The sequence below is a fragment of the Trachypithecus francoisi genome, unplaced genomic scaffold (assembly GCF_009764315.1).
Source record: "Trachypithecus francoisi isolate TF-2019V2 unplaced genomic scaffold, Tfra_2.0 Lachesis_group5, whole genome shotgun sequence".
Taxonomy (NCBI): Eukaryota; Metazoa; Chordata; class Mammalia; order Primates; family Cercopithecidae; genus Trachypithecus; species Trachypithecus francoisi.
The window spans coordinates 148,884,326-148,912,095 of record NW_022681470.1 but is presented as its reverse complement, the minus strand read 5'-3'; the positions used below and the strand labels follow the sequence as shown (position 1 = coordinate 148,912,095).

The 27,770-nt window shown below is 59.4% G+C and overlaps 1 protein-coding gene across 1 annotated transcript; it reads left to right on the top strand.

Annotated features, from left to right (window-relative positions):
• Positions 1-478: 478 nt before the first annotated feature.
• ABCA7 (ATP binding cassette subfamily A member 7) lies at positions 479-27,472 on the top strand. Its single transcript, XM_033198520.1, is given in 49 exon segments — positions 479-606; positions 1,010-1,146; positions 1,643-1,842; positions 1,925-2,018; positions 2,244-2,385; positions 2,477-2,589; positions 2,727-2,809; positions 3,157-3,237; positions 3,450-3,660; positions 3,743-3,882; positions 4,066-4,182; positions 4,618-4,785; positions 5,049-5,238; positions 5,241-5,277; positions 6,946-7,122; positions 7,487-7,709; positions 7,840-8,061; positions 8,149-8,350; positions 9,541-9,651; positions 9,915-10,086; positions 10,847-10,978; positions 11,081-11,220; positions 11,354-11,491; positions 11,847-12,031; positions 12,119-12,188; positions 13,684-13,886; positions 14,146-14,194; positions 14,363-14,467; positions 14,551-14,705; positions 14,934-15,058; positions 15,144-15,242; positions 15,462-15,716; positions 16,267-16,299; positions 16,425-16,602; positions 16,690-16,859; positions 17,254-17,431; positions 17,661-17,776; positions 18,534-18,678; positions 18,766-18,889; positions 19,867-19,996; positions 20,069-20,189; positions 20,272-20,334; positions 23,826-23,932; positions 24,215-24,356; positions 25,453-25,587; positions 25,669-25,772; positions 26,071-26,163; positions 26,832-27,072; positions 27,170-27,472. Coding segments are annotated over 47 exon segments (6,441 nt in total). The 5' UTR covers positions 479-606; positions 1,010-1,146; positions 1,643-1,776; the 3' UTR covers positions 27,326-27,472.
• Positions 27,473-27,770: the final 298 nt, after the last annotated feature.

The window sequence follows — 27,770 nt, the reverse complement described above, 5'->3', positions numbered from 1 at the left end:
CTCTAGAATGTTGGCCCCCCTCCTTCTGCCATCACCTTGTCCAATTGCGGAAACCGAGGACCGTTCGTGGAATGAATGAATGGACGAATGATTCTAGTGGAACCCCCACTTTACAGACGGAGAAGTGGAGTCCCAGAGTCTGGACTAGACTAGAGAGAGCCTGGCCAGCCCCGGGGACAGCAGGCACAGAGGGAACTCCTGCAATGCGGAGCTGCGGTATTGCAGCTGGCTATGCAACGTGGGGAGGCAGCCTGGCTCCCCAAAGACAGCTCAGCCTCTTTCCCGGAGGCCGATCCGCCTGGGACCAGCCGGGCACCCCGCCCCCCTACGGTGATGCAGCAAGAACCGCGCGGTCCCTTTAAGAAATGCGGCTCAGCGAGGCCCTTCTGTGATCCCGCCGCCTCCCTCGGCTCGCGCAGCTCCGACTGAGCCGTCCCGTGAGTGACGGGCAGACCGCCCAATAGCAGCGTGCAGAGGCCAGGGCGTGGCCCGGCGCTGCTAACTGCGCGGGGAAGCTCGGGGCACTTGGCTTAAGTACGGGCGCCGCGCTGCCTGCCTGCTGCAGGGCGGAGGGAAGGCGGCAAGAGCTGGGGAGTCCCTGGAACGGTGAGAAGGACTCGGAGAGGGAGGAAGCCCCGAGACTCGAGAATGCGGGATTGGGGCCGGGAGGGATGCACGTTCCCTGGGAATTAGGGGGTCCAGCCTCTGACCCTTCCTTACCTTCCGGTGAGTGTTGAGGGCGGCTGAATTGACCACTAATTCTCAAGGAGGGCATCGGACATCTAGGACTCTTAAGAGGGCCTTTGCCAATCACACACCTGCAGCCCCCGGCCCGTTAGAACTGCACTCCCCCTTGCCCTATTTTACAAATGGAGAAACTGAGGCCGCTCCCCCAGATCCTAAGTCCCGCTTGATGTAAAGGAACGAACCCTTGCCTGGCGTAAGGGTCTGGGTCCGAGGTCCCAGATCCGGCCCGGTCACCTTTAGCAACTTCCTGCCCCTCTGTCAGCTTCAGATTCTCCATCGGTGTCAGAGGTGGACAGGCCCATTGTAAAGAGATCAGGAATCGCTGGCTCCAGGAGTCTCTATCCCAGCCCCTTCGCCTGACTCTTTCTCTGGCTCCCGAGGTCCTTCTGAGCGATCATGGTACATAAAGTGTGGGCAGAGCTGGGGTCGTGTCTCCAGCTGTGTGACTGCCTGTCTCTCTGAGTGCCTGGGTTTTCTCTCTTGGGCCTCGGTTTCCACTTCTGTAGAGTGGGGTGATATCTAGCACTTCCGCTGGGCGTGTGAAATGTCCAGCACTGCCAATATTCGTTGCTGTTGTCTTTGGAGAACAGTGAGGGCAAAGGAACCCTTGCGTGGGCTAGGCCAGGCAGGAGGCTGGGGGTCAGGACCTGGAAGAGGCTTCCAGGTGAGGCTTGGGGTGCAGCCTGGTGACGACAGCGCTAAGCCCAAACTCGGTCCCTGGAGGATTAGAGGATGGTCTTTAAGTCCCCAACTGTCAGCTCTGCGCAGAGCGACAGTCCTGGCAGCCAATGAAATGCGAGGACGGCTGCGGGTTGAGCTCCCATTGGTTTACTCCACCCCTGGGGGTAGCGGAGTCCCTTTATCAAGTGACTAGTGTTTGCCTGACTCTAATCAGAGCTTCCAGGAACGCTGCGCTGTGGGATAGAATGAGGTTCAGAGAAGGGCAGAGAGTTGCCCACAGCTGCACCGCACGTCTTCTGCCCGACCGTTGTCCTGACTTCTCTGTCCCATCCCCCACCCAGTCTCACCATGGCCTTCTGGACACAGCTGATGCTGCTGCTCTGGAAGAATTCCATGTATCGCCGGAGACAGCCGGTAACACCTCGGTGTGCGACCAGGGCCGGGTGGGCCGGCAGCCCCTACTGTCCCCCACCATCTCCCGCCTATTCTCCCCCAGGTCCAGCTTCTGGTCGAATTGCTGTGGCCCCTCTTCCTCTTCTTCATCCTGGTGGCTGTTCGCCACTCCCACCCGCCCCTGGAGCACCATGAATGTGAGCCCCCGAGGGGTCAGGCACTTTACCTGTGTAGGGGAAGGCAGACGGGTCCCCGTGCACAGGGATCCCCAGTGCATGTCAGGGAGCCTTTACCAGACCGCCAATACATGGCATGGGAGTGAGCTCTCCGACGCTGGAGGCATACAAGCAGTGCCAGGCGACCCGATGGGTGTGGAGTCAGACAGAGTCCATAGGGCCTCAGCACCGGGCATCTCCCCGCAGGCCACTTCCCCAACAAGCCACTGCCATCAGCGGGCACCGTGCCCTGGCTCCAAGGTCTCATCTGTAACATGAACAACACCTGCTTCTCACAGCTGACACTGGGCGAGGAGCCCGGGCGTCTGAGCAACTTCAACAACTCCCTGTGAGCCAGAGGCAATGGGTGTGGCCGGCCTGCCAACTCAGGGCTGCAGTGCCCGCCGGAACCCCGCCTCCTGCCCTCTCTCTGTCCCCAGGGTCTCCCGGCTGCTAGCCGATGCCCACACTGTGCTGGGAGGGGCCAGTGCCCACAGGATGCTGGCTGGCCTGGGGAAGCTGATCGCCATGCTGAGGGCTGCACCCAGCACAGGTGAGGAGGCCGGGGGCCTCTGGCAGGGCTGAGTTCTGAGCCTCGACTTGCCTGGCCATGAAATGGGCACAGGGTAGGGGTGGGTGCCTCAGGCCAGTGTCCCCCCAGCCCCATGCTCCTGTGTGCTCCTCCCCCAGCCCGGCCTCAACCAACCAAGCAGTCTCCGCTGGAACCACCTATGCTGGACGTCGCGGAGCTGCTGACGTCATTGCTGCATACGGTAGGGTGTGGGGACGGGACCGCACTGACTTCCTGGGACACTGCACTGGGGATGTCCTGGCACTGCACCACCCCATGCCAAGAACCTCCCGTTCCAGGCATCCAGGCTGTCCCTGATCCCTGCAGTGATGCTCCTTGTCCTGTCTGGGCCCAGACAGAGTGTGTCTGACCCGGTGATGAAGACTCATTTGTGAGATCTTGAATGAGTCCCTGTGTCTCTCAGAGCCTCAGTTTCCCTATTTGTAAAGTGAGGGCTATGATAGTATGGTCTGCCTGGGAACTGGCCAGAGCACTGGACCCCTAGTGAGCGCTCAAAGTCATTGTCACCCTTGTGATCTTTCTCCCCAGGAATCCTTGGGGTTGGCACTGGGTCAAGCCCAGGAGCCCTTGCACAGCTTGTTGGAGGCAGCTGAGGACCTGGCCCAGGAGGTACGAGGCCCCACCCGTCCTCAACCACCATGCAGGCAACATTGGCAGGCAGCCTGCACTGGGAGGGTCTGGGGCAGCCCAGACACTTCCCTTCGGTGGGTCTTCAGGAGAATTAGCAAGAGAGGGAGAGGCTGCCCCTGACCCAGTGCCCTGCCCTGGTTAGGGCTTGAAGTTGGGATCGCTGCCAGCTCCGTCTGGTGACCTCTCTCTAGATCCTGGCACTGCCTAGCCTGGTGGAGCTTCAGGCACTGCTGCACAGACCCCGAGGGACTGGTGGGCCCCTGGAGTTGCTGTCTGAGGCCCTCTGCAGTGCCAGGGGACCTAGCAGCACGGTGGGCCCCTCCCTCAACTGGTACGAGGCTAGTGACCTGATGGAGCTGGTGAGGCAGGAGCCAGAATCAGCCCTGCCGGACAGCAGCCTGAGTGAGTGACTGACCTTGGTTTCCCCTCCTGGGAAGTGGAGCGGTGGGCATGGGGGCAGGGCCTCATGGCACCCCCATCCCAGGCCCTGCCTGCTCAGAGCTGATTGGAGCCCTGGACAACCATCCGCTGTCCCGCCTGCTCTGGAGACGCCTGAAGCCTCTGATCCTGGGCAAGCTGCTGTTTGCACCAGATACACCTTTTACCCGGAAGCTCATGGCCCAGGTGGGGATAGCCTGGATGCTGGGGTGGGAGGGTGGCAGCCAGAGCCCATCCAGTACCCTCAGTCCAGTGGGTCAGAGCCAGGCCAGAGGGTCATGGAAACTGGGTTTGAAGAAGTAGGAGTTAGCTGATGGAGGGAGATCAACACGTGCGAAGGATCATTAGTGGAGGGGGTGCTGTCCGCAGGTGAACCGGACCTTTGAGGAGCTGGCCCTGCTGAGGGATGTCCGGGAGGTGTGGGAGGTGCTGGGACCCCAGATCTTCACCTTCATGAACGACAGTTCCAATGTGGCCATGCTGCAGGTGTGTGCGGGGCTGGGGAGGCAGGATGTGGCTCCCCGGTGGAGAGGGCAGACAGGCCCGGTGGATGGGAAGGTGGGCTCCATGCAGACCCCCACTTTGGTGTTGGTGGTGTTTTGTTTTTTTTTTTTTTGAGAGATGGAGTCTCGCTCTGTTGCCCAGGCTGGAGTGCAGTGGCGAGATCTTGGCTCACTGCAACCTCCGCCTCCTGGATTCGAGCAATTCTCCTGCTTCAGCCTCGCAAATATCTGGGATTACAGGCATGTGCCAACGCTCTCAGCTAATTTTTGTATTTTTAGTAGAGACCGTGGTGGCCAGGCTGGTCTGGAACTCCTGGCCTCAGGTGATCTGCCCACCTTGGCCTCCCAAAGTGCTGGGATTACAGGCATGAGCCACTGCGTCCGACCCAGACTCTCACTTTGCACCTGCGCCCCCCAGCGGCTCCTGCAAATGCAGGACGAAGGAAGAAGGCAGCCCAGGCCTGGAGGCCAGGACCGCATGGAGGCCCTGCGATCCTTTCTGGACCCTGGGAGCGGTGGCTACAGCTGGCAGGAGGCACATGCTGATGTGGGGCGCCTGGTGGGCACGCTGGGCCAAGTGACGGAGGTGAGGGGCCGTCCACCTCGGGGTCTATTTCAGCGTGGAGGCAGGGCCCACCCTGAGGTTCCTACCCTGGTGTTCCCAGGGGGAGGGAGGCGGGCCCGGCCCTAGTAAGAGCTCGGGATTTGTCGAGATCTCAGGAGGGAGCCGGCCCCACACTGGGCCTACGAGGGGAAAACATGGCGCAGCCTCGAGGTCCAGGGGTAGCAGCCGAGTGGTCTAGGAGGCAGGCAGACCCCAGCGCCTAGGACTCACCCCGCATCCCACAGTGCCTGTCCTTGGACAAGCTGGAGGCGGCACCCTCAGAGGCAGCCCTGGTGTCGCGGGCCCTGCAACTGCTGGCGGAACATCGATTCTGGGCCGGCGTCGTCTTCTTGGGACCTGAGGATTCTTCAGACCCCACAGAACACCCAACCCCAGACCTGGGCCCGGGTCACGTGCGCATCAAAATCCGCATGGACTTGACGTGGTCACCAGAACCAATAAGATCAGGGACAGGTCAGGCCAGGGCGGGCGGGGGGAAGGGGACTGGGCGGGGGGGGGGGGGGGGGGGGGGGGGGGCGGGGAAGGGCGACTGGGCCCAGAACGTGGTGGGTGGGGCCAGGCAGCATTCAGCCTATTGGAGACCATGATAGACAGGATCTGGGCTGTATCAACAGCGGTATAGTAGTAGCCAGAGCCCAGGGCTCCTTAGACCAATAGGGGCCCGTGATAGGCGGGGCCTAGGTGCATGAGGGGCGTGGCCATGGGCCTGGGATAAGATTAGAGCAGGTATAGGCAATGGTGGGCGGAGCCAGGTGTATCATTACACCTCTGGAATAAGGGTGGAGCTAAAATTGCACCGGGTGCTGAGCACAGTAGATCCCGCCTGTCATCTCAGAACTTTGGGAGGCCAAGGTGGGAGAATCTCTTGAGGACAGGTGTTCGAGGCTAGCCCGGGCAATACAGTGAGGCCCCCGACCCCCGCCACCCCCACCAACCTCGAGAAAAATGTCTTTAAAAATTAGCCACCATGGGCCGGGCGCGGTGGCTCAAGCCTATAATCCCAGCACTTTGGGAGGCCGAGACGGGCGGATCACGAGGTCAGGAGATCGAGACCACCTGACTAACACGGTGAAACCCCGTCTCTACTAAAAAATACAACACTAGCCGGGCGAGGTGGCGGGCGCCTGTAGTCCCAGCTACTCGGAGGCTGAGGCAGGAGATGGTGTAAACCCGGGAGCGGAGCTTGCAGTGAGCTGAGATCGCGCCACTGCACTCCAGCCTGGGCGACAGAGCGAGACTCCGTCTCAAAAAAAAAAAGGCCGGGCGCGGTGGCTCAAGCCTGTAATCCCAGCACTTTGAGAGGCCGAGACGGGCGGATCACAAGGTCAGGAGATCGAGACCATCCTGGCTAACATGGTGAAACCCCGTCTCTACTAAAAAAAATACAAAAACTAGCCGGGCGAGGTGGCGGGCGCCTGTAGTCCCAGCTCCTCGGGAGGCTGAGGCAGGAGAATGGCGGGAACCCGGGAGGCGGAGCTTGCAGTGAGCTGAGATCGCGCCACTGCACTCTAGCCTGGGCGACAGAGCGAGACTCCGTCTCAAAAAAAAAAAAATTAGCCACCATGGGCCGGGCGCGGTGGCTCAAAAAAAAAAAAATTAGCCACCATGGGCCGGGCGCGGTGGCTCACGTCTGTAATCCCAGCACTTTGGGAGGCCGAGGCGGGAGGATCACGAGGTCAGGAGATCGAGACCATCCTGACTAATACGGTGAAACCCTATCTCTACTAAAAAGTATATAAAATTAGCCAGGCGTGGTAGCACGCGCCTGTAGTCCTAGCTACACGGAAGGCTGAGGCAGGAGAATCCCTTGAACCCGGGAGGCAGAGGTTGCAGTGAGCTGAGATGGTGGCTCCATCTCACTCCAGCCTGGGCGATAGAGCGAGAGTCCGTCTCAAATTAAATAAATAAATAAATAAATAAAATTAGCCAGGCGACTTGGGCGGCTGAGGTGGGAGGATCACTTGATCCCGGGAGGTCACGGCTGCAGTGGGCCATGATTGCAGCTCTTCACTCCAGCCTGGGCGACAGGGCAAGACCCAGTCTCGGCAAAAAAAGTTATTCAGGGCGGGGTCCCGAGAGTTTCTAGCCCTTCCCTACAACCTGCTACCATGCCCCTCACAGGTTTTGGGACGCTGGCCCAGCTGCAGACCCTCTGACCGACCTGCGCTACGTGTGGGGCGGCTTCGTGTACCTGCAGGACCTGGTGGAGCGCGCAGCCGTCCGCGTGCTCAGCGGCGCCGCCCCCCGGGCCGGCCTCTACCTGCAGCAGATGCCCTATCCGTGCTATGTGGATGACATGTGAGCTCTGGCACCCCTCCCCGCTCTCCCCCGCGGCTGGAAGGTCCCGGGTGTGGGGGTGGGCCCAGGCTCTGTTGGGAACCTTCCTGCGGTCCAGGCTGCGAACTTTGCACCTTTACACCACTCCACGTGACCTGCTGCAGAGGGAGGAGCAGGGGACTCTGAGGGTCTGGGGTCTCCCGGCGCAGGGAGAGCCTGGCCTGCACTGATGGCTGGGAGCCCGAGGCTGGCTGGATCAGGGTCCAAGGAACAGGGAGGCGAATCTTCCCGTCCTGAGATTCCGGGACAGTCCTGCCAGATGGTGGGGGGCGGGGGGCAGTCTGCGGTGGGTCTCCGGCCTCCACCCCAGCCGTCCCCACCCCAGGTTCCTGCGTGTGCTGAGCCGGTCGCTGCCTCTCTTCCTGACGCTGGCCTGGATCTACTCCGTGACGCTGACGGTGAAGGCCGTGGTGCGGGAGAAGGAGACACGGCTGCGGGACACCATGCGCGCCATGGGGCTCAGCCGCGGGGTGCTCTGGCTCGGCTGGTTCCTCAGCTGCCTCGGACCCTTCCTGCTCAGCGCCGCGCTGTTGGTTCTGGTGCTTAAGGTGGGCGCGCATCGGCCTGCCCAGCTGCAGAATGAGTGCGCAGGAGGGTGGCAGGCAGAACCTGCCCTGCGTGGGTGCGCGCCCCCGGGCCATCCAGGAGCTGGACCTGAGCTCCCGTCGCCTCCTACAGCTGGGGGACATCCTCCCCTACAGCCACCCCGGCGTGGTCTTCCTGTTCTTGGCGGCCTTTGCCGTGGCCACGGTGACCCAGAGCTTCCTGCTCAGCGCCTTCTTCTCCCGCGCCAACCTGGCTGCGGCCTGCGGCGGCCTGGCCTACTTCTCCCTGTATCTGCCCTACGTGTTGTGCGTGGCTTGGCGGGACCGGCTGCCGGCGGGTGGCCGCGTGGCTGCGGTGAGAGCCCGGTCAGGCGTGGGTGGGGGACGCCCCCCCCCCCCCCCCCCCGCCTCGGCCGCTCACTGACCGCCCGCTTTTCCACAGAGCCTGCTGTCGCCCGTGGCCTTCGGCTTCGGCTGCGAGAGCCTGGCGCTGCTGGAGGAGCAGGGCGAGGGTGCGCGGTGGCACAACGTGGGCACCCGGCCCACAGCAGACGTCTTCAGCCTGGCCCAGGTCTCTGGCCTTCTGCTGCTGGACGCGGCGCTCTACAGCCTCGCCACCTGGTACCTGGAAGCTGTGTGCCCAGGTGGGCCATAGGGCACAGGGCTCTGGGCCACGTCGCACCTGCTTTGCGGGAGGATGGGCTAGGGGCGTGACCTCCAGGCCGTTTGGTACCAGGAGACTTATTCCCTTGGAGAGAAGGCGGGGCTTCCTGGCACAGGCATGCAGATGGCTGCATTGGAGGGGCCTGGCCTGAGGCAGGTGGTGGGTGGGGTTTCTTGGCCCCTACACCTGGACGCCCTGATTCCAGGTGTGTGACCAGAAGCTGGCACAGTCGCTGGGCGCTGTGACTCACACTTGTAATACCAGCACTTTGGGAGGCCGAGACGGGAGGATCGCTTGAGTCCACGAGTTTGAGACCAGGCTGGGCAACATAGTGAGACTCCATCTCTACAAAAAGTTAGCTGGGCATGGTGGCACGCACTGGTAGTCCCAGTTACTTGGGAGGATGGAGTGGGAGGATCACTTGAGCCTAGGAGGTCCAGGCTGCAGTAAGCTGTAATCGTACCAGTCTGGGCGACAATGAGACCCCCATCTGTTAAAAAAAAAAAAAAAAAAAAAAAAACTGGGACGGGCAAGGTGGCTTACCGCCTGTAATCCCACACTTTGGGAGGCTGAGGCAGGCATATCACCTGAGGTTGGGATTTGGAGACCAGCCTGACCAACATGGAGAAGCCCCATCTCTACTAAAAATACAAAATTAGCCAGGCGTGGTGGCACATGCCTGTAATCCCACCTACTCAGGAAGGCTGAGGCAGCAGAATTGCTTGAACCTGGGAGGTGGAGGTTGTGGTGAGTCAAGATCGAGCCACTACACTCCAGCCTGGGCAACAAGAGTGAAACTCAGTCTCAAAAAAAAAAAGGCCGGGCGCGGTGGCTCACGCCTGTTATCCCAGCACTTTGGGGAGACCCAGGCAGGCAGATCACGAGGTCAGGAGATCGAGACCATCCTGACTAACATGGTTAAACCCCGTCTCTACAAAAAATTAGCCAGGCATGGTGGCGGGCACCTGTAGTCCCAGCTACTCAGGAGGCTGAGGCAGGAGAATGGTGTGAACCCGGGAGGCGGAGCTTGCCGTGAGCGGAAATCGTGCCACTTCACTCCAGCCTGGGTAACAGAGCAAGACTCTGTCTCAAAAAAAAAAAAAAAAAAAAAAAAAAAAATGGTACATTCCGGGGGGCGGGCTAAGTGATAACCAGTGCCCCTCCCCCCAGGCCAGTATGGGATCCCTGAACCATGGAATTTTCCCTTTCGGAGGAGCTACTGGTGTGGACTTCGGCCCCCCAAGAGTCCAGCCCCTTGCCCCCCGCAGCTGGACCCAAAGGGTGAGGCCCTACGAGGCTTAATAGCTGGTTTCCCACTTAGATGCCCAGTTCTCCCCGCAAAACGAGATTCCACAGATGCCAGTGTCAATGACCTGGACACCCCAACCCTCACGCCTGCCCTGAACACACTGCAGTCCCCAAGCTCCCCCAACTTTCATAGGCCCCAGCCCAGCAGGTCCTAGATTCCACAGCCTAGCTCTAAGGGACTTGCAGGCACCGGGACACCCAGGACCTCCATGCCTGAGTCCATCCCGTCTCTGCAGTGCTGGTGGAGGAGGCACCACCTGGCCTGAGTCCTGGGGTCTCCGTTCGCGGCCTGGAGAAGCGCTTTCCTGGCAGCCCGCAGCCAGCCCTGCGGGGACTCAGCCTGGACTTCTACCAGGGCCACATCACTGCCTTCCTGGGCCACAACGGGGCCGGCAAGACCACGACACTGTGAGCCCCCCCAACCACTCCCTCCCCGCGAGCCCCCCCACCACTCCTTCCCTTCCCTTGGGCCTCAGCTTCTCTAGCCATTCAGTGGGAAAGGCGTCAGAAGGTTCCCATACGCCAGAATGGGAGAGAAACCCCATCTCTACTAAAAATACAAAAATGAGCCAGGCGTGGTGGCACATGCCTGTAATCCAGCTACTCGGGAGGCTGAGGCAGGAGAATCACTTGAACCCGGGAGGCGGAGGTTGCAGTGAGCCAAGACTGTGCTGTTGCACTCCAGCCTGGGCAACAGAGCAAGACTGTCTCAAAAAAATAAAAATAAACAAATAAATAAAAATGAGGCTATCACAGGGTTTTGGATGTAGCATTTAATAGGTGCTCTGTGGCCAGGCACAGTGGCTCACACCTGTAATCCCAGCACTTTGGGAGGCCGAGGCGGGTGGATCACGACGTCAGGAGATTGAGACCATCCTGGCTAACACGGTGAAACCCCATCTCTACTAAAAATGCAAAAACTTAGCTGGGTGTGGTGGCGGGCGCCTGTAGTCCTAGCTGCTCAGGAGGCTGAGGCAGGAGAATGGCGTGAACCCAGGAGGCGGAGCTTGCAGTGAGCCGTGATCGCCCCACTGCACTCCAGCCTGGATGACAGATCGAGACTCCGTCTCAAAAAAAAAATTTTAAAAATTAAAAATTAAAACTAGGTGCTCTGTAACTGTTGATGCACTCTGTGAAGGGGGCTGCTCTGAGACCCCTCTACCCACAGGTCCATCTTGAGTGGTCTCTTCCCACCCAGTGGTGGCTCTGCGTTCATCCTGGGCCGTGACGTCTGCTCCAGCATGACCGCCATCCGGCCCCACCTGGGCATCTGTCCCCAGTACAATGTGTTGTTTGACATGTGCGTCTCGGCAGGCCCAGAGTGCAGTGGTGGGAAGGGGCTGGACGCCCTCTGGGACTCTGCCTGCCATGTGGGTTACTCTGCTCTGTGCACTGGCCACAGGCTGACCGTGGGCGAGCACATCTGGTTCTATGGGCGGCTGAAGGGTCTGAGTGCCGCTGCGGTGGGCCCCGAGCAGGACCGTCTGCTGCAGGACGTGGGGCTGGTCTCCAAGCAGAGTGTGCAGACTCGCCACCTCTCTGGTGAGCCCAATCCCTAGGGACATCACCTCACAGGGGGGGCCTGGGGGAAGCCAGGTGTGGAGGTCCACGTGGATAGATAGCCCTGCCCAAGGCTGGGTGCAACACACTGAGGTCCCTTCCCCATCTCTACCAGGTGGGATGCAACGGAAGCTGTCCGTGGCCATTGCCTTTGTGGGTGGCTCCCAAGTTGTTTTCCTGGACGAGCCTACGGCTGGTGTGGATCCTGCTTCCCGCCGCGGCATTTGGGAGCTGTTGCTCAAATACCGAGAAGGTAAGAGCTGGGGATTCTGCTTGAGGGGCCAGAAAAGGTTTCTGACAAGGAAATGCTGGGGATGGGGTTTTGAGGAATGAGTAGGAGTTTGCTACATGTGGACCCCACTTCTTGCTATGGTATTTAGGGGCTGCTGCTCAAATACCAAGACAGTAAGAGTTGGGGGTAGCCAGAGGTTCCCCTGGATTCTGCCTAAGGGGCCAGAAAAGGTTTCTGACAAGGAGGTTCTGGGGATGGGGTTCTGAGGGATGAATAGGAGTTTGCTTCATGGGGCAGACAACTCCTAGCAGAGGCCCCAGCTCCGGCAAAGACCCGGTGGCCTGATGGTAGTTGTGGGTTGGTCCCCCATGCCTAGGTCGCACACTGATCCTCTCCACCCACCACCTGGATGAGGCGGAGCTGCTGGGAGACCGGGTGGCTGTGGTGGCAGGGGGTCGCTTGTGCTGCTGTGGCTCCCCACTCTTCCTGCGTCGTCAACTGGGCTCCGGCTACTACCTGACGCTAGTGAAGGCCCGCCTGCCCCTGACCACCAGTGAGAAGGTGGGGACCAGCCTTCTCCTGACCCCTGACCCCCAGGACTCTGTTCAGCCCTGAAGCCCAAGTCACTTGGTGCCTCTCTGCCCGCAGGCTGACGCTGCCATGGAGGGCAGCATGAACACTGGGCAGGAAAAGAACGGCAGCCAGGGCAGCCGAGTCGGTGAGGGCCGGCGTGGAGACCCAGAGCGGGTGGGCAGAGGGGGGTGGCTATGCCTTCACTTGGGGAGGGGGGGGAGGGAGAAAAAGAGGGGGAGGAGAGGGGAAGGAAGAGGAGGAGGGGGAGAGAAGGAGGAAGGGGAGGGGGAGGAGGAAGAAGAGGAGGAGGGAAGGAAGAGGAGGAGGGAGAGAAGGAGGAAGGGGAGGGGGAGGAAGAGAAGGAGGGAAGGAAGAGGAGGAGGGAGAGGAAGGGGAGTGGGAGGAGGGGGGAGGGCGAGGAGGGAGGGGGCGGAGGAGAAGGAGGATGAGGGGGAGGGAGAGGAGGAGGGGTGGGGAGGGGGATGGGGAGAGGGAGGGGGAGGAGGAGAAGGATGGGGGGGAGGGAGAGGAGGAGGGGTGGGGAGGGGGATGGGGAGGAGAGGAGGAGGGGGAAGGGGAGGAGGGGGGGGGGAAAAGAAGGGGAGGAGAGGAGAGGAGGATGATGACGGGGAGGGAGAGGAGGAGGAGGATGGGATGGGGGACGGAGAGAGGAGGATGAGGGGAGGAGAGGAGGAGGGGGGAGGGGAGGGAGAGGAGGAGGGGAGAGGAGAAGGAGGGGGAGAGAAAGGGGGAGTGGGAGGGGAGGAGGAGGGAGAGGAGGGGGAGGGGGATGGGAGGAGGAGGAGGGGGAGGAGAAGGAGGGGGAGGGAGGAGAAGGAGGAGGACGCGGGGGAGGAGGAGAGGGGAGAGAGGGAGGGGAGGGAGGGGAAGGAGGGGAGGGGGAGGGGAGGGGAGGAGGGGAGGAGGAGGAGAGCGGGAAGGGGAGGAGAAGGAAGAGGGGAGAGGGGGAGGGAGGGGGGAGAAGGACGGGACGGGGGGAGGAGGAGAAGGGGGGGAGGGGGAGGAAAGGGAAGGGGAGGGGGAGGGGGATGGAGAGGAGGAGGGCAGTTGTGGACCTGAGATGATGCCCCCCATCCCTGGGCTGAGCCTGAACCATGAGATGAACTTGAACGCTGACCCCACCTTTAACCCAACCAGGGCTGAGCCCAGAGACAAACCTACCCCAACCTCCTACCCTAGGTCCAGCGCTGCCCTCAAGTGCTTTTTTTGTTTGTTTTTGAGTCTTGCTCTATTGCCCAGGCTGGAGTGCAGTGGTGTGATCTCGGCTCACTGCAACCTCTGCCTCCTGGGTTCAAGCATTTCTCCTGCCTTAGCCTCCCGAGTAGCTGGGGTTACAGGTGGGTGCCACCATGCCTGGCTAATTTTTGCATTATTAGTAGAAATGGGGTTTCACCATGTTGGTCAAGCTGGTCTCAAACTCCTGACCTCAAGTGATCCCCTTGTCTCGGCCTCCAAAGTGTGGGGATTACAGGTGTGAGCCACCGCGCCTGGCCTAAGTTCTTAACCCTGATCTCTGCCTGCACGGACCGTCCCCTCACAGGTCACCAATGCCTCTTCCCCAGGGAGACTGGGGTGGGGCGTGAGCTGGGGCTCCCTGAAGCACCCCTCTGTCCACACAGGCACTCCTCAGCTGCTGGCACTGGTGCAGCACTGGGTGCCCGGGGCACGGCTGGTGGAGGAGCTGCCACACGAACTGGTGCTGGTGCTGCCCTACACGGGTGCCCATGACGGCAGCTTCACCACACTCTTCCGAGAGCTAGACACGCGACTGGCAGAGCTGAGCCTCACTGGCTACGGGATCTCCGACACCAGCCTCGAGGAGGTGTGAGGCCTGGGTGGTGGTGAGGTGGGGCCAGAAGGAGGGCTGCCTGGAGGAGGTGGTGTTTTGAAGGATGAATAGCAGTGTGTTTATGAGCAGCAAGGACATTCAGGGAGGAGGCATGGCACATGAGGCGCTCTGGTGGCTCAGACGTCCCTTGGGAAGGCCTAGGGGACCCATGGTGTAGGAGGGGTGGGGGGCTCATAAGCCCCCAGTTCCCCCTGTGGGTGTCCAGGCTCTGAGCCCCCGCTTGTCTCCCCAGATCTTCCTGAAGGTGGTGGAGGACTGTGCTGTGGACACAAATACGGAGGGTGCGGCTGCAGCTCCCTGACCCTTGACCCCGATCCAGAGTGGGACTGAGACCAAGTCCCCATCCCTGGCTTAGTCTGGCCCAAGGCATAGCCTTTACCCTTATGCCTGATTTCTGATCCCCCAATCTCTGATCCTCAACTTTGACCCTGACCCCGATGGCCCTGCAGATGGCAGCTGTGGGCAGCACCCGTGCACGGGCATTGCTGGCCTAGATATGACCCTGCGGCTCAAGATGACACCGGAAGAGACAGCGCTGCAGAATGGGGAGCCAGGTAAGTCTTCCCCAGTGGCCCTGTGGTTCTCCCAGCACCCCCACCCATAGCAGCGTGAGCACTGACCCTCTCATCCCTCACAGCTGGGTCAGCCCCAGAGACCCAGGCCCTGCAGGGCTCTGGGCCAGACACCGTGGGCCGGGTACAGGGCTGGGCACTGACCCGCCAGCAGCTCCAGGCCCTGCTTCTCAAGCGCTTTCTGCTTGCCCGCCGCAGCCGCCGTGGCCTGTTCGCACAGGTGAGGGGGGCCAGCACCAGGGAGTCGCATGGGAGTCCCTGAGTTTCCTACCCTGGCCATCCACTCAGTGGCCTAATTCAAACCCTTACCCCCCGTGTGTATTCTCAACCCAGAGCACATTTATTGAGGGCACTGGGGAGCCATGGGTGGTTGTAGAGCATGAGCAGGGCAGATGCAAGCAAACCTGGAAGGTGGGTGGAAGCAGCAGCTGATGGGCTGGTCCTCCAGATCGTGCTGCCTGCCCTCTTTGTGGGCCTGGCCCTTGTGTTCAGCCTCATCGTGCCTCCTTTCGGGCACTACCCGGCTCTGCGGCTCAGTCCCACCATGTACGGTGCTCAGGTGTCTTTCTTCAGGTGGGTGCAGAAGGAAGGGGCTGGTGGCAGGAAGACTAGGGATCTGGGGGTACAGCCCTGACCCTCCATCTCCCCTCACACACAGCGAGGACGCCCCAGGGGACCCTGGACGTGCCCGGCTGCTCGAGGCGCTGCTGCAGGAGGCAGGACTGGAGGATCCCTCCATGCAGGATAGCTTCAACAGGTGAGGGCATCTCGTTGGCCTGGACCTTGCCCCTCTCTGGCCTCAGTTTTCCCATCTGGTCCCTGGCCAAGGGGCCTCAGGAGGCAACCGGAGCTTCCCCTGTGCCCACCTGGGAGCTGGGAGCCTCTGTGTCTCCAGGAGCCCCCAGAAGCTGGGTGCCCACAGACCCGCACCTTGACCCTGCCGGGCCCCTGAGTGTGCACAGCCCATTGTCTGCAGGTTCTCGGCGCCAGAAGTTCCTGCTGAAGTGGCCAAGGTCTTGGCCAGTGGCAACTGGACCCCAGAGTCTCCTTCCCCAGACTGCCAGTGTAGCCGGCCCGGCGCCCGGCGCCTGTTGCCTGACTGCCCGGCTGCAGCTGGTGGTCCCCCTCCGCCCCAGGCAGTGACCAGCTCCGGGGAAGTGATTCAGAACCTGACGGGCCGGAACCTATCTGATTTCCTGGTCAAGACCTACCCGCGCCTGGTGCGCCAGGGGTGAGCCATGCCCCAGGACTCAGTTTCCCTGGCTATAGCGTTGGTCCTTGGGTTGGTGGGGCTAGTGTGGTCCTGGGGGAGGAGGTGGAGAGGTTGGATGCCCAGCCTGGGGCTCTGGGCTGGGGGTCTTGTGTGCCCTCCTCTCCTCCTTTTTTTTTTTTTTGAGATGGAGTCTCCCTCTGTCGCCCAGGCTGGAGTGCAGAGGTGTGATCTCAGCTCACGGCAACCTCCACCTCCCAGGTTCAAGCAGTTTTCCTGCCTCAGCCTTCCAAGTAGCTGGGACTGCAGGCATGTGCCAGTGCACCTGGCTAATTTTTGTATTTTTAGTAGAGACGGGGTTTCACCATGTTGCCAGGCTGGTCTCAAACTCCTGACCTCAGATGATCCACCTGCCTTGGCCTCCCCACGTGCTGGGATTACAGGCGGGAGCCACCGTGCCTGGCCTTCTTTTCTCTTTTTGTCCCACCCTTGACTCTGCAGGCCCCTCTCACCATTTCTCTCTGTCCCACATCCCTGTCTCTGCCTGTGTCTCTGTCCGTCTCTCCCACAGCCTGAAGACTAAGAAGTGGGTGAATGAGGTCAGGTGAGGAGGGGTCTAGCTTGGGGTCCCCTGCCCCAGTTCCACTCCCATGCCCTCTGCCTGCCCCCTGGGAGCTCTCCCAGCCCCCCGGCCCTCAGCTCCCCTTCCCTGCCTACGTGGCCCCATAGGTATGGAGGATTCTCGCTGGGGGGCCGAGACCCAAGCCTGCCCTCGGGCCAAGAGTTGGGCCACTCAGTGGAGGAGTTGTGGGCGCTGCTGAGCCCCCTGCCTGGCGGGGCCCTCGACCGTGTCCTGAATAACCTCACAGCCTGGGCTAACAGCCTGGATTCTCGGGACAGCCTCAAGGTGGGAAGTGGGGGTGACAGGTGGGCGTCCTGTCACAGCAAGGTCCAACTCCATTGCCCTGACCCTATGACCTTGACCCCCACCCAGATCTGGTTCAACAACAAAGGCTGGCACTCCATGGTGGCCTTTGTCAACCGAGCCAACAACGCACTCCTACGTGCTCACCTGCCCCCAGGCCCGGCTCGCCGCACCCACAGCATCACCACACTCAACCACCCCTTGAACCTCACCAAGGAGCAGCTGTCTGAGGCCGCACTGTGAGTCCCTCCACCCTTCATGTCCTACCGTGTCTCCACCTCTCTGTCGTTTGAGGTGGTGGGAGCTGGATTTGAACCCTGACATACTCTTGCTTTATAAATGGGGGACAGAAACTGTTCCTCTGCTCCCTAGGCCAGGGAAATGGGACCTTCTCAGGCTCCACGGGCCCCAGCCTCCCCAACACATCCTCGTCCCACCAACCTTTATCCTGTCTTGAGACCTGTACAACCTCTGCTGCCAAATCCCAGGCACCGTCATCCCTAAATTGCCCCCACCATCTCTGCCACTGCTGACTGCCCCATAGACCTGTGTCCCATCAATGGCGTGTTCAGCTCTGCTCTGAGCAACCCATGTGCCCTCACCCTACAACAGCCCTCATGTCCTCACCTCCAGGATGGCCTCCTCGGTGGATGTCCTCGTCTCCATCTGTGTGGTCTTTGCCATGTCCTTCGTCCCGGCCAGCTTCACTCTTGTCCTCATTGAGGAGCGAGTCACCCGAGCCAAGCACCTGCAGCTCATGGGGGGCCTGTCCCCCACCCTCTACTGGCTCAGCAACTTTCTCTGGGACATGGTGCGGGGGCTGCTTGGATGGGTGGGGGCCCAGGCACTGCTTGCCACTGCCCTGTCTGGCCCCTTCTAGGCAGGGGCTTGTCCAAGATGGCCTGGGTAAAGTCTTAAGGATTGTGGGAGACTTTGTGTCCTCCTTCTCAAAAAGCAAGGAGGTCAGGGTGGGAATAGGGCCGAGGGTGGTAGTCCCCACCTCTTCACACTGATAAAGGTAACTGCCATCTCCAATGCAGTGTAACTATTTGGTGCCAGCGTGCATCGTGGTGCTCATCTTTCTGGCCTTCCAGCAGAGGGCATATGTGGCCCCTGCCAACCTGCCTGCTCTCCTGCTGTTGCTACTACTGTATGGGTGAGGACCCCAGTCCCTCAGGGACTATTCTTACTGCCCCTTACTGCCTTCCCCATCAATGCTGCTGAGAGAACTCTACAGCAGCTCCCAAGGAGAGGATATGGAGGTCTGGGGTGATACCATGTGTGATCCAATTCAGTGGTGTGCCAAGGTGGCCTTAAAAGCTCATCTTGTACTGACTCATATTAATAGAGGTCTAAGGCAGCCCACGCCTGTAATCCCAGCACTTTGGGAGGCTGAGGCAGGAGGACTGCTTGAGGTCAGGAGGGCAACATAGAGAGACCTCTAAAAAGAAAGAAAGGGCTGGGCATGGTGGCTCACGCCTGTAATCCCAGTACTTTGGAAGGCCAAGGCAGGCGAATCACAAAGTCAGGAGGTGGAGACCATCCTGGCTAACACGGTGAAACCCCATCTCTACTAAAAATAGAAAAAAATTAGCCAGGCGTGGTGGCGGGCACCTACAGTCCCAGTTACTCAGGAAGCTGAGGCAGGAGAATGGCGTGAACCCAGGTGGCGGAGCTTGCAGCAAGCCAAGATCGCACCACTGCACTCTAGCCTGGGCGAAAGAGTGAGACTCGATCTCAAAAAATAAAAAAATAGAAAGAAAGAGAGAAAGAGAAAGAAAAAAAAAAACAGAAATGTGCTTTGGGTGAAAATGTCTAGGTCTAAGGCAGAGAAGATGGGAATGGAGATTTTTATTCCTCTCAGGGCTTCTCAGTCTGAGTAGTTACTCCAGTGACTCCTATTGTCCCTTCAGCTGGTCGATCACACCGCTCATGTACCCAGCCTCCTTCTTCTTCTCCGTGCCCAGCACGGCCTATGTGGTACTCACCTGCATAAACCTCTTTATTGGCATCAATGGAAGTATGGCCACCTTTGTGCTGGAGCTCTTCTCTGATCAGGTGGGGCACCATGAGGCTGGGGCTTGGGCTGGGTTGGGTTGTTGGACTCAGCCCCTAACCAACATCCCTCTTCCTGCCCTTGAGCAGAAGCTGCAGGAGGTGAGCCGGATCTTGAAACAGGTCTTCCTTATCTTCCCCCACTTCTGCTTGGGCCGGGGGCTCATTGACATGGTGCGGAACCAGGCCATGGCTGATGCCTTTGAGCGCTTGGGTGAGAACTTCCTGTCAGGTGGGGCCATGGCTACAGATAGCTAGCACCCTTGGAGACCTAGAGTTCATTATACAGAGTGGAGACAAACAGCCCCGCCAGGGAGACAGCCAGGGTTCTTAGGTGGCCGCAAGATTGGGCCAAGTTGGAGGTACAAGAAAGCAGCCATATTGTAATCCCAGCACTTTGGGAGGCTGAGGCGGGCAGATCACGAGGTCAGGAGATCGAGACCACTCTGGCTAACACGGTGAAACCCCGTCTCTACTAAAAATACAAAAAATTGGCCGGGCGCGGTGGCTCAAGCCTGTAATCCCAGCACTTCGGGAGGCGAGACGGGCGGATCACGAGGTCAGGAGATCGAGACCATCCTGGCTAATACGGTGAAACCCCGTCTCTACTAAAAAATACAAACTAGCTGGGCGACGAGGCGGGCGCCTGTAGTCCCAGCTACTTGGGAGGCTGAGACAGGAGAATGGCGTGAACCCGGGAGGCGGAGCTTGCAGTGAGCTGAGAGCTGGCCACTGCACTCCAGCCTGGGAGGGAGAGCAAGACTCCGTCTCAAAAAAAAAAAAAAATACAAAAAATTAGCTGAGCGTGGTGGTGGGCGCCTGTAGTCCCAGCTACTTGGAGGCTGAGGTGGGAGAATGGCGTGAACCCAGGAGGCGGAGCTTGCAGTGAGACGAGATCACGCCACTGCACTCCAGCCTGGGCGACAGAGCGAGACTCCATCTCAAAAAAAAAAAAAAAAAAAAAGAAAGCAGCCATATAAAGCTAATTCTATCTTAGATTACATCACAAGAGGCCTAAGGCTCTAATTAAGGAAGGTGATAAAACTTCTGTTCTCTGTGCCAATTAGATTCCAGCTGAGTGGCCTATTCAATTTGTGTTCCTTTCCCTTAAGAATCCAGAGTGACATGGACGGAGAAGGGGCCAGAAACCTAGACTCTCATGGACCCAGTCCCTCCTTTCTATATCCACAGGAGACAGGCAGTTCCAGTCACCCCTGCGCTGGGAGGTGGTCGGCAAGAACCTCTTGGCCATGATGGTACAGGGGCCCATCTTCCTTCTCTTCACACTACTGCTGCAGCACCGAAGCCAACTCCTGCCACAGTTAGTCAGGTCTACAGAGAGGGTGGCAGGGGCCAGGGACCTACTTTAGGCCCACAAATGTTCTGTCCCCAGACCCAAGGTGAGGTCCCTGCCACCCCTGGGATTGGAGGATGAGGATGTAGCCCGTGAACGGGAGCGGGTGGTCCGAGGAACCACCCAGGGAGATGTGTTGGTGCTGAGGAACTTGACCAAGGTAGGTGTGGCCAGGTTGACTGCTGGGTTGGGGGGGCTCCCACTGGCCCACTCACCTTTCTGAAGGACCTGTACTCTTCCAGGTATACCATGGGCAGAGGATGCCAGCTGTTGACCGTTTGTGCCTGGGGATCCCCCCTGGTGAGGTGAGTCCAGGGGTGGAGGCCTGGTGCAGGGAAAGAGAGAGGCTGCCCTACTGCGTGCCCTGCCCATCATCCTTTACTGAACACCTACTATGTGCCCACAGCCCTTTATTGAGCAACTACTGTGCATCCACCACCTTTTATTGGGCACCTACTGTGTGCCAATATTTGTGCTCCTATTTTTATTTTATTTTATTTATTTTATTTTATTTATTTATTTATTTATTATTTTATTTTATTTTTTATTTTTTTTATTTTTTGAGACGGAATCTCGCTCTGTCGCCCAGGCTGGAGTGCTGTGGCCAGATCTCAGCTCACTGCAAGCTCCGCCTCCCGGGTTCACGCCATTCTCCTGCCTCAGCCTCCCAAGTAGCTGGGACTACAGGCGCCCGCCACCTCGCCCGGCTGGGTGTTTTTTTTTTGTATTTTTTAGTAGAGATGGGGTTACACCGTGTTAGCCAGGATGGTCTCGATCTCCTGACCTCGTGATCCACCCGTCTCGGCCTCCCAAAGTGCTGGGATTACAGGCTTGAGCCACCATGCCCGGCCTATTTTATTTTTTTGAGACAGAGTCTCACTCTGTCACCCACGCTGGAGTGCAGTGGCACCATCTCAGCTCACTGCAAGCTCCACCTCCTGGGTTCACGCCATTCTTCTGCCTCAGCCTCCCAGGTAGCTGGGACTACAGGCGCCCACCATCACGCCTGGCTAATTTTTGTATTTTTAGTAGAGACGGGGTTTCACTGTGTTAGCCAGGATGCTCTAGATCTTCTGACCTCGTGATCCACCCGCCTTGGCCTCCCAAAGTGCTGGGATTACAGGCATAAGCCACTGCGCCTGGCCTTATTTTTTTTTTTTTAGAGACAGAGTCTCACTCTGTTGCCCAGCCTGGAGTGCAGGGGCGCAATCTCGGCTCACTGCAAGCTCTGCCTCCTGGGTTCACGCCATTCTCCTGCCTCAGGCTCCCAAGTGGCTGGGACTACAGGCGCCCGCCACCATGCCCAGCTAATTTTTGTATGTTTAGTAGAGACGGGGTTTCACCGTGTTAGCCAGGATGGTCTCGATCTCCTGACCTCGTGATCCACCCGCCTCAGCCTCCCACAGTGCTGGGATTACAGGCGTGAGCCACCGCGCCCGGCCTGTGTGTTTATTTTGAGCCAGCAAAACCTCATTAAGCACCTACTGCCTGCTTACATCTATTAAACACACACTGCTCACTAAAGAGGTGTACTGAATACTTTTGTGTCTATCAACATTTATCAAATACCAATAGAATTTATTGGACCCCCATTATATACACATCTGTATCAAGCACTTGTCACAGCCAACATTTATCAGGCACCTGCTTTGTACCAGTTCACATTCAAGCACCCTACTATGTGCAAATTTATTTGCTGTATGCCACTTATTGGCCACCTAGTAGGGCTGGTACACATCTGCAAACAAGTGCTGTTTGTTAGCACACATTGCAGTGTGTGTGTGTGTATATATATATATGGGATTTTTATATATATGTAAATATATATAATATGTATTTATATGTAAATATATATAAATATAAATATATGGGATTTATATATATATAAAATATATATATATTTCTTTTGAGATGGAGTCTTGCTGTCACCCAGCCTAGTGTGCCATGGCGCAATCTTGGCTCACTGTAACCTCTGTCTCCTGGGTTCAAGCAATTTTCCAGCCTCGGCCAATCCAGTAGCTGGGACCACAGGCGCACACCACCATGCCCAGCTAATTTTTGTATTTTTAGTAGAGACGGGGTTTCACCATGTTGGCCAGGCTGGTCTTGCACTCGACCTCAAATGATCCACCCACCTTGGCCTCCCAAAGTGCTGGGATCACAGGTGTGAGCCACCACACCTGGCCTTTTTTTTTTTTTTTGAGACAAAGTCTCACTCTGCCACTCAGGCTGGAGTGCAGTGGTGTGATCTCAGCTCACTGAAACCTCTGCCTCCCGGGTTCAGGCAATTCTCCTGCCTCAGCCACCTGAGTAGCTGGGATTACAGGTGTGTGCCACCACACCCGGCTAATTTTTGTATTTTTAGTACAGATGGGGTTTCACCATGTTGGCCAGGCTGATCTTGAACTCCTGACCTCAGGTGATCTGTCTGCCTTGGCTTCCCAAAGTGCTGGGGTTACAGGTGTGAGCCACCGGGCCTGGCCGACAGTATATCGTTACTAAGCCCCTACTGTGTGCTGGCCAACCTCTCCACCTTGGGCTGACTGTGTACCCAGCCTAAGTACACACAGTATGCCAGGAAACATATGGAAAGCTCATGCCCTGATAATTGTTGAACACTTGCTGCATACGGTTTTTATGGGGGACCCACTGTGTGCCAAAAGCCATTCCCTGCTAAGTGACAGCTTTATGCCTCGCTACATACCCCAATATCTGCCCAGCTCCCCTGGGGCCCCAAACACGGCCCTCCATGTGGACACTCAGAAATCAGAGGTGCTGAGGCCGGGCATGGTGGCTCACACCTGTAACCCTAGCACTTTTGTTGTTGTTGTTGTTGTTGTTGTTGTTGTTGTTGTTGTTGAGGCAGAGTCTCGCTCTGTCGCCCGGACTGGAGTGCAGTGGCCAGATCTCAGCTCACTGCAAGCTCCGCCTCCAGGGTTTACGCCATTCTCCTGCCTCAGCCTCCCGAGTAGCTGGGACTACAGGCGCCCGCCACCTCGCCCGGCTGGGTTTTTTTTTTTGTATTTTTAGTAGAGACGGGGTTTCACCGTGTTAGCCAGGATGGTCTCGATCTCCTGACCTCGTGATCCGCTCGTCTCGGCCTCCCAAAGTGCTGGGATTACAGGCTTGAGCCACCGCGCCCGGCCAACCCTAGCACTTTGGAAGGCCAAGGTGGGAGGATCACTTGAGATCAGGAGTTCGAGACCAGCCTGGTCAACATGCCAAAACCCCATCTCTACTAAAAAATACAAAAAATTAGCTGGGCTTGGTGGTGCACACCTGTAGTCCCAGCTACTCCGGAGCCTGAGACAGGAGAATTGCTTGAACCCAGGAGACGGAGGTTGCAGTGAGCCGAGATTGCACCATTGCCCTTCAGCCTGGGCGATTTCAAAGCAAGACTACGTCTCATAAAAAAACAAAAAGAAAAAAAGAGGCCGGGCGCAGTGGCTCACGCCTGTAATCCCAGCACTTTAGGAGGCCGAGGCAGGCGGATCATGAAGTCAAGAGATCGAGACCATGCTAGCCAACATGGTGAAACCCTGTCTCTACTAAAAAAAAAAAATACAAAACTTAGCTGGGCGTGGTGGCGCGTGCCTGTAGCCCCAGCTACTTGGGAGGCTGAAGCAGGAGAACTGCTTGAACCCGGGAGGCAGAGGTTGCAGTGAGCCAAGATCGTGCCACTGCACTCCAGCCTGGTAATCAAGAGCACAACTTGGTCTCAAGAAAAAAAGAAATCAGAGGTGCTGGAACCAGGGCCTGGGGCCTCACTGAGCACCATCTGTGGGCATCCCTGCAGTGTTTTGGGCTGCTGGGCGTGAACGGAGCAGGGAAAACGTCCACGTTTCGCATGGTGACTGGGGACACATTGGCCAGCGGGGGCGAGGCTGTGCTGGCAGGCCACAGGTGAGGGGCACCAGGTAGGGTCGGGGTGGGGCAGGGTTGGCCCTGACGTCCTTGTTGTTCCCCATCCCTCCACCTCCTGTGCGTGGACTGGGCTCATGGCCTCACACCTGCATGGTCTCTGGGACGTGTGCACCCCTACATCCCACACGCGGAACAGGCCCTGAGACACCCCTGTCCCTTACCATTGTGGCCCTGGATGGGTGGGCCCTGAGACCCCTGTGTTAGCCACCAGTATGGTCAGGGACTAGCCAGCTCTCTGAGCCCCCTGCATCCCCACCCCAGCGTGGCCCAGGAACCCAGTGCTGCACACCTCAGCATGGGCTACTGCCCTCAATCCGATGCCATCTTTGATCTGCTGACGGGCCGTGAGCACCTGGAGCTGTTTGCACGCCTGCGCGGTGTCCCGGAGGCCCAGGTTGCCCAGGTGAGCCCACTCTGCCTCCACTGCTGTCACCGCCCAGGGCCCACCCGACTCAGGCCGTGCCCCTAAAGCCTGGCCCAATCCTGCAAGCTCTCGCCTTGGCTCCACCCCTGTCCCTGCCCCCTTCCTTCCCTTAGGCCTCGTCACCCATCCTGGTCCAATAGAGATTTGGCTAGCCCTCCTCTTTGTCCCGCCCCACCAAGTTCCCACATTCTCATTGGTCCACCGACCCTTTCTTCCGCTGCACGTTGCCCCTCTATCCCTAAGTCTTCCTGCTGTGGCCCTGCCCACTTGCTCCTCTTCTGCCTCACCCCTAGGGCTTCGCACCTTTGTCGCTGGGTTCACCGTCAGCTTCTCACTGTGGCCGTTCCCAGTTTGCAGCCCTTTCTCTTCTCTCTGCTTGCGGGGTCCTGGCTTTGCCCTGGCCTGCCCCACCCTCACCCTGTCCCACCCCATGCCCTCTCTGGCCCGGCCCCATACCCCTACTGGCTCCACCCCCACCATGGCCCCGCCGAGACACTCGTGGACTCTACCCACACCATGGACCCGCCCCACACATGCTGACTCCACCCACACCATGGCCCCGCTCATACCCATGCTGCCTTCAACACACCATGGCCCCACCCCATACTCATGCTGGCTCCACCCACACTATGGCTCTATCCCATAGCCATGTGGGCTCCACCCACACCATGGCCCCACCCCATACCCATGCTGGCTCCACCCATTCCATGGCCCAGCTACATAGCCCAGCTCCACCCACACCATAGCCCCGCCCCATACCCATGCTGGCTCCACCCATTCCATGGCCCAGCTCCATAGCCCAGCTCCACCTGCACCATGGCCCCGCCCCATGCCCATGCTGGCTCCACCCATTCCATGGCCCAGCTCCATACCCATCCCAGCTCCACCCACACCAAGGCCCCACCCCATACTCACGCTGCCCCCACCACACTATGGCTCTGTCCCATTCTCACATTTGCCCTGTTCCATGCCCACTGTGCCCCTGCTCCACACTCAGTGCCGGCCCCGCCACACTGTGGTCCTGCCCCTTAGTCATCAATATGAGTCCCATGCCCACTTTGGCCCCACCCCACAGACTGCTGGCTCGGGCCTAGCGCGCCTGGGACTCTCATGGTACGCAGACAGGCCTGCAGGCACCTACAGCGGAGGGAATAAACGCAAGCTGGCGACGGCCGTGGCACTGGTTGGGGACCCAGCCGTGGTGTTTCTGGTGCGTGGGGGCGGTGCCGGGGTGGGGTGGGGCCTGCGACGGAGACGGGGCCTTGCTTATGGGATTTTCCATGCTCCCCAGGACGAGCCGACCACAGGCATGGACCCCAGCGCGCGGCGCTTCCTCTGGAACAGCCTTTTGGCCGTGGTGCGGGAGGGCCGTTCAGTGATGCTCACCTCCCACAGGTGCGCCGGGCGCGGATGTCCTGGGGTGTGGTTAAGGCGATCCAGGCTTGGAGAGAGATCCCCAAAGCACAAGGCCACAGGGCATGGGGGGTCCTGGCCCTGGTGGGGCGAGGGCGCCAGGACCCGGGGTGTCAGGACACACAGAGGTGGGACGCGGCGCCAGGATCAGAACGCTCTGGGGAAGGGTGGGGAGACGTCCACACCAGAAGGGTGGTCCAGGCCCGGGGAAGCAGGCAGTGTGGCGCCAGGCACAGGTGGCCCAGGCCTCAACAGAGCTCGTGGTGCCGGGTCCCGACAGCATGGAGGAGTGTGAGGCGCTCTGCTCGCGCCTGGCCATCATGGTGAACGGGCGGTTCTGCTGCCTGGGCAGCCCACAACATCTCAAAAGCAGGTGAGCGAGCGGGGCCTCCAAGCGGGTGTGGGGTGAGGGTGGGCACGTAGGTGGGCTCAGGGGAAAGGCCAGACCTAGGGCCAGGTGAGGAAAGTTTGGCTTCAACTGGAGAGATGGCCAGGGCTTTAGATCGTCCTGCAGAGGTGACTGAGGGGGCGAGACAGGCTGGGGTGTGCTGGGCGCGCAGGACCAGGAGGCCTGAGCCGGGGCTCTGAGTGGATTCAGAAGGCATAACCAGGTGTGCGTTGGAGAAGGTGCAGCCAGGAGAGGTGAGGGCGGGTTGATGGGTGGAGTTAGGGGAGGGCTGGTTAGTGGGCAGGGCCATAGGAAAGTGGGTGGGGGTATTCATTGTGTGGGCGGGGGTAGGGTGCAAAGGCAAAAGAGGAGTGTCGGAAAGAGGAGTCAAGTGGACTGATAGCTTCGAGAGCAGCCTGAGCAACCTAGGGAGACCCCATCTCTATAAAAAATTAATTAGCTGGACATGGTGGTGTGTGCCTGTGCTCTCAGCCACGCGGGTGGGGGTGGGGGGACTGAGGTGGGAGGACCACTTGATCGCTAACATAGATACAAGTATGGGGCGGGGCCAGAGAGTAGTAGGGGCTGGAGGGTGAGCTGAGGTGGGACCTGGGAAAGGCCCTATCCGGTAGCCCTGGCCCCACTCACTGCAGATTCGCGGCCGGCCACACACTGACCCTGCGGGTTCCCGCCGAGAGGTCCCAGTCGGCAGCGGCGTTCGTGGCGGCCGAGTTCCCTGGGGCAGAGCTGCGCGAGGCACACGGGTGCCGCCTGCGCTTCCAGCTGCCGTCGGGAGGGCGCTGCGCCCTGGCGCGCGTCTTTGGAGTGCTGGCGGTGCACGGCGCAGAGCACGGCGTGGAGGACTTTTCTGTGAGCCAGACGATGCTGGAGGAGGTGATCCCGGCGCCGGGGTTGGGCTGGGGGAGGTAGGCTGGGGGCCAGGCCCGTGGGCTGACCGCCCCCTTGTGCCCTCTGGGCCGCCCACCGCCAGGTATTCTTGTACTTCTCCGAGGACCAGGGGAAGGACGAGAACGCGGAGGAGCACAAGGAGGCAGGAGTGGGAGTGGACCCCGCGCCAGGCCTGCAGCGCCCCAAACGCATCAGCCAGTTTCTCGATGACCCTAGCACTGCGGAGACTGTGCTCTGAGCCTCCCTCCCCTGCAGGGCCGCGGGGAGTCCCTGGGAATGGCAAGGTTAGGGTAGAGTGCCCAGACGCCCTGGACTTAGGCTGGCAGAGGGGCTGGTGCCCTGGAGAAAATAAAGAGAAGGCTGGAGAGAAGCGGTGGTGGTGAAACCATGTGCATGTGTGTTCTTGTGCCAGGCTGCACACATGTCCACACAGCTGCCTGTACATGTGTGTGGATATGGCTGGCCCCTTGCAAGCTGAGTGTGCCCATATAGGCCAAGTGGCGATATGTAGGACACAGGTGTGAGTGTGTCTGCAGCTGACTGGACCCCAGCTGTAAATGCCTCTGTGGCCAGCCCAGGAGTTGGGGATCATAAGGAGTGCCTCATAAGGGCCTGGTCACCATCCCCAGGTCCTTGCACGCCCACGTGGGGCTGGCACCTAAGGGCAGTACCTGTAAGTGCCT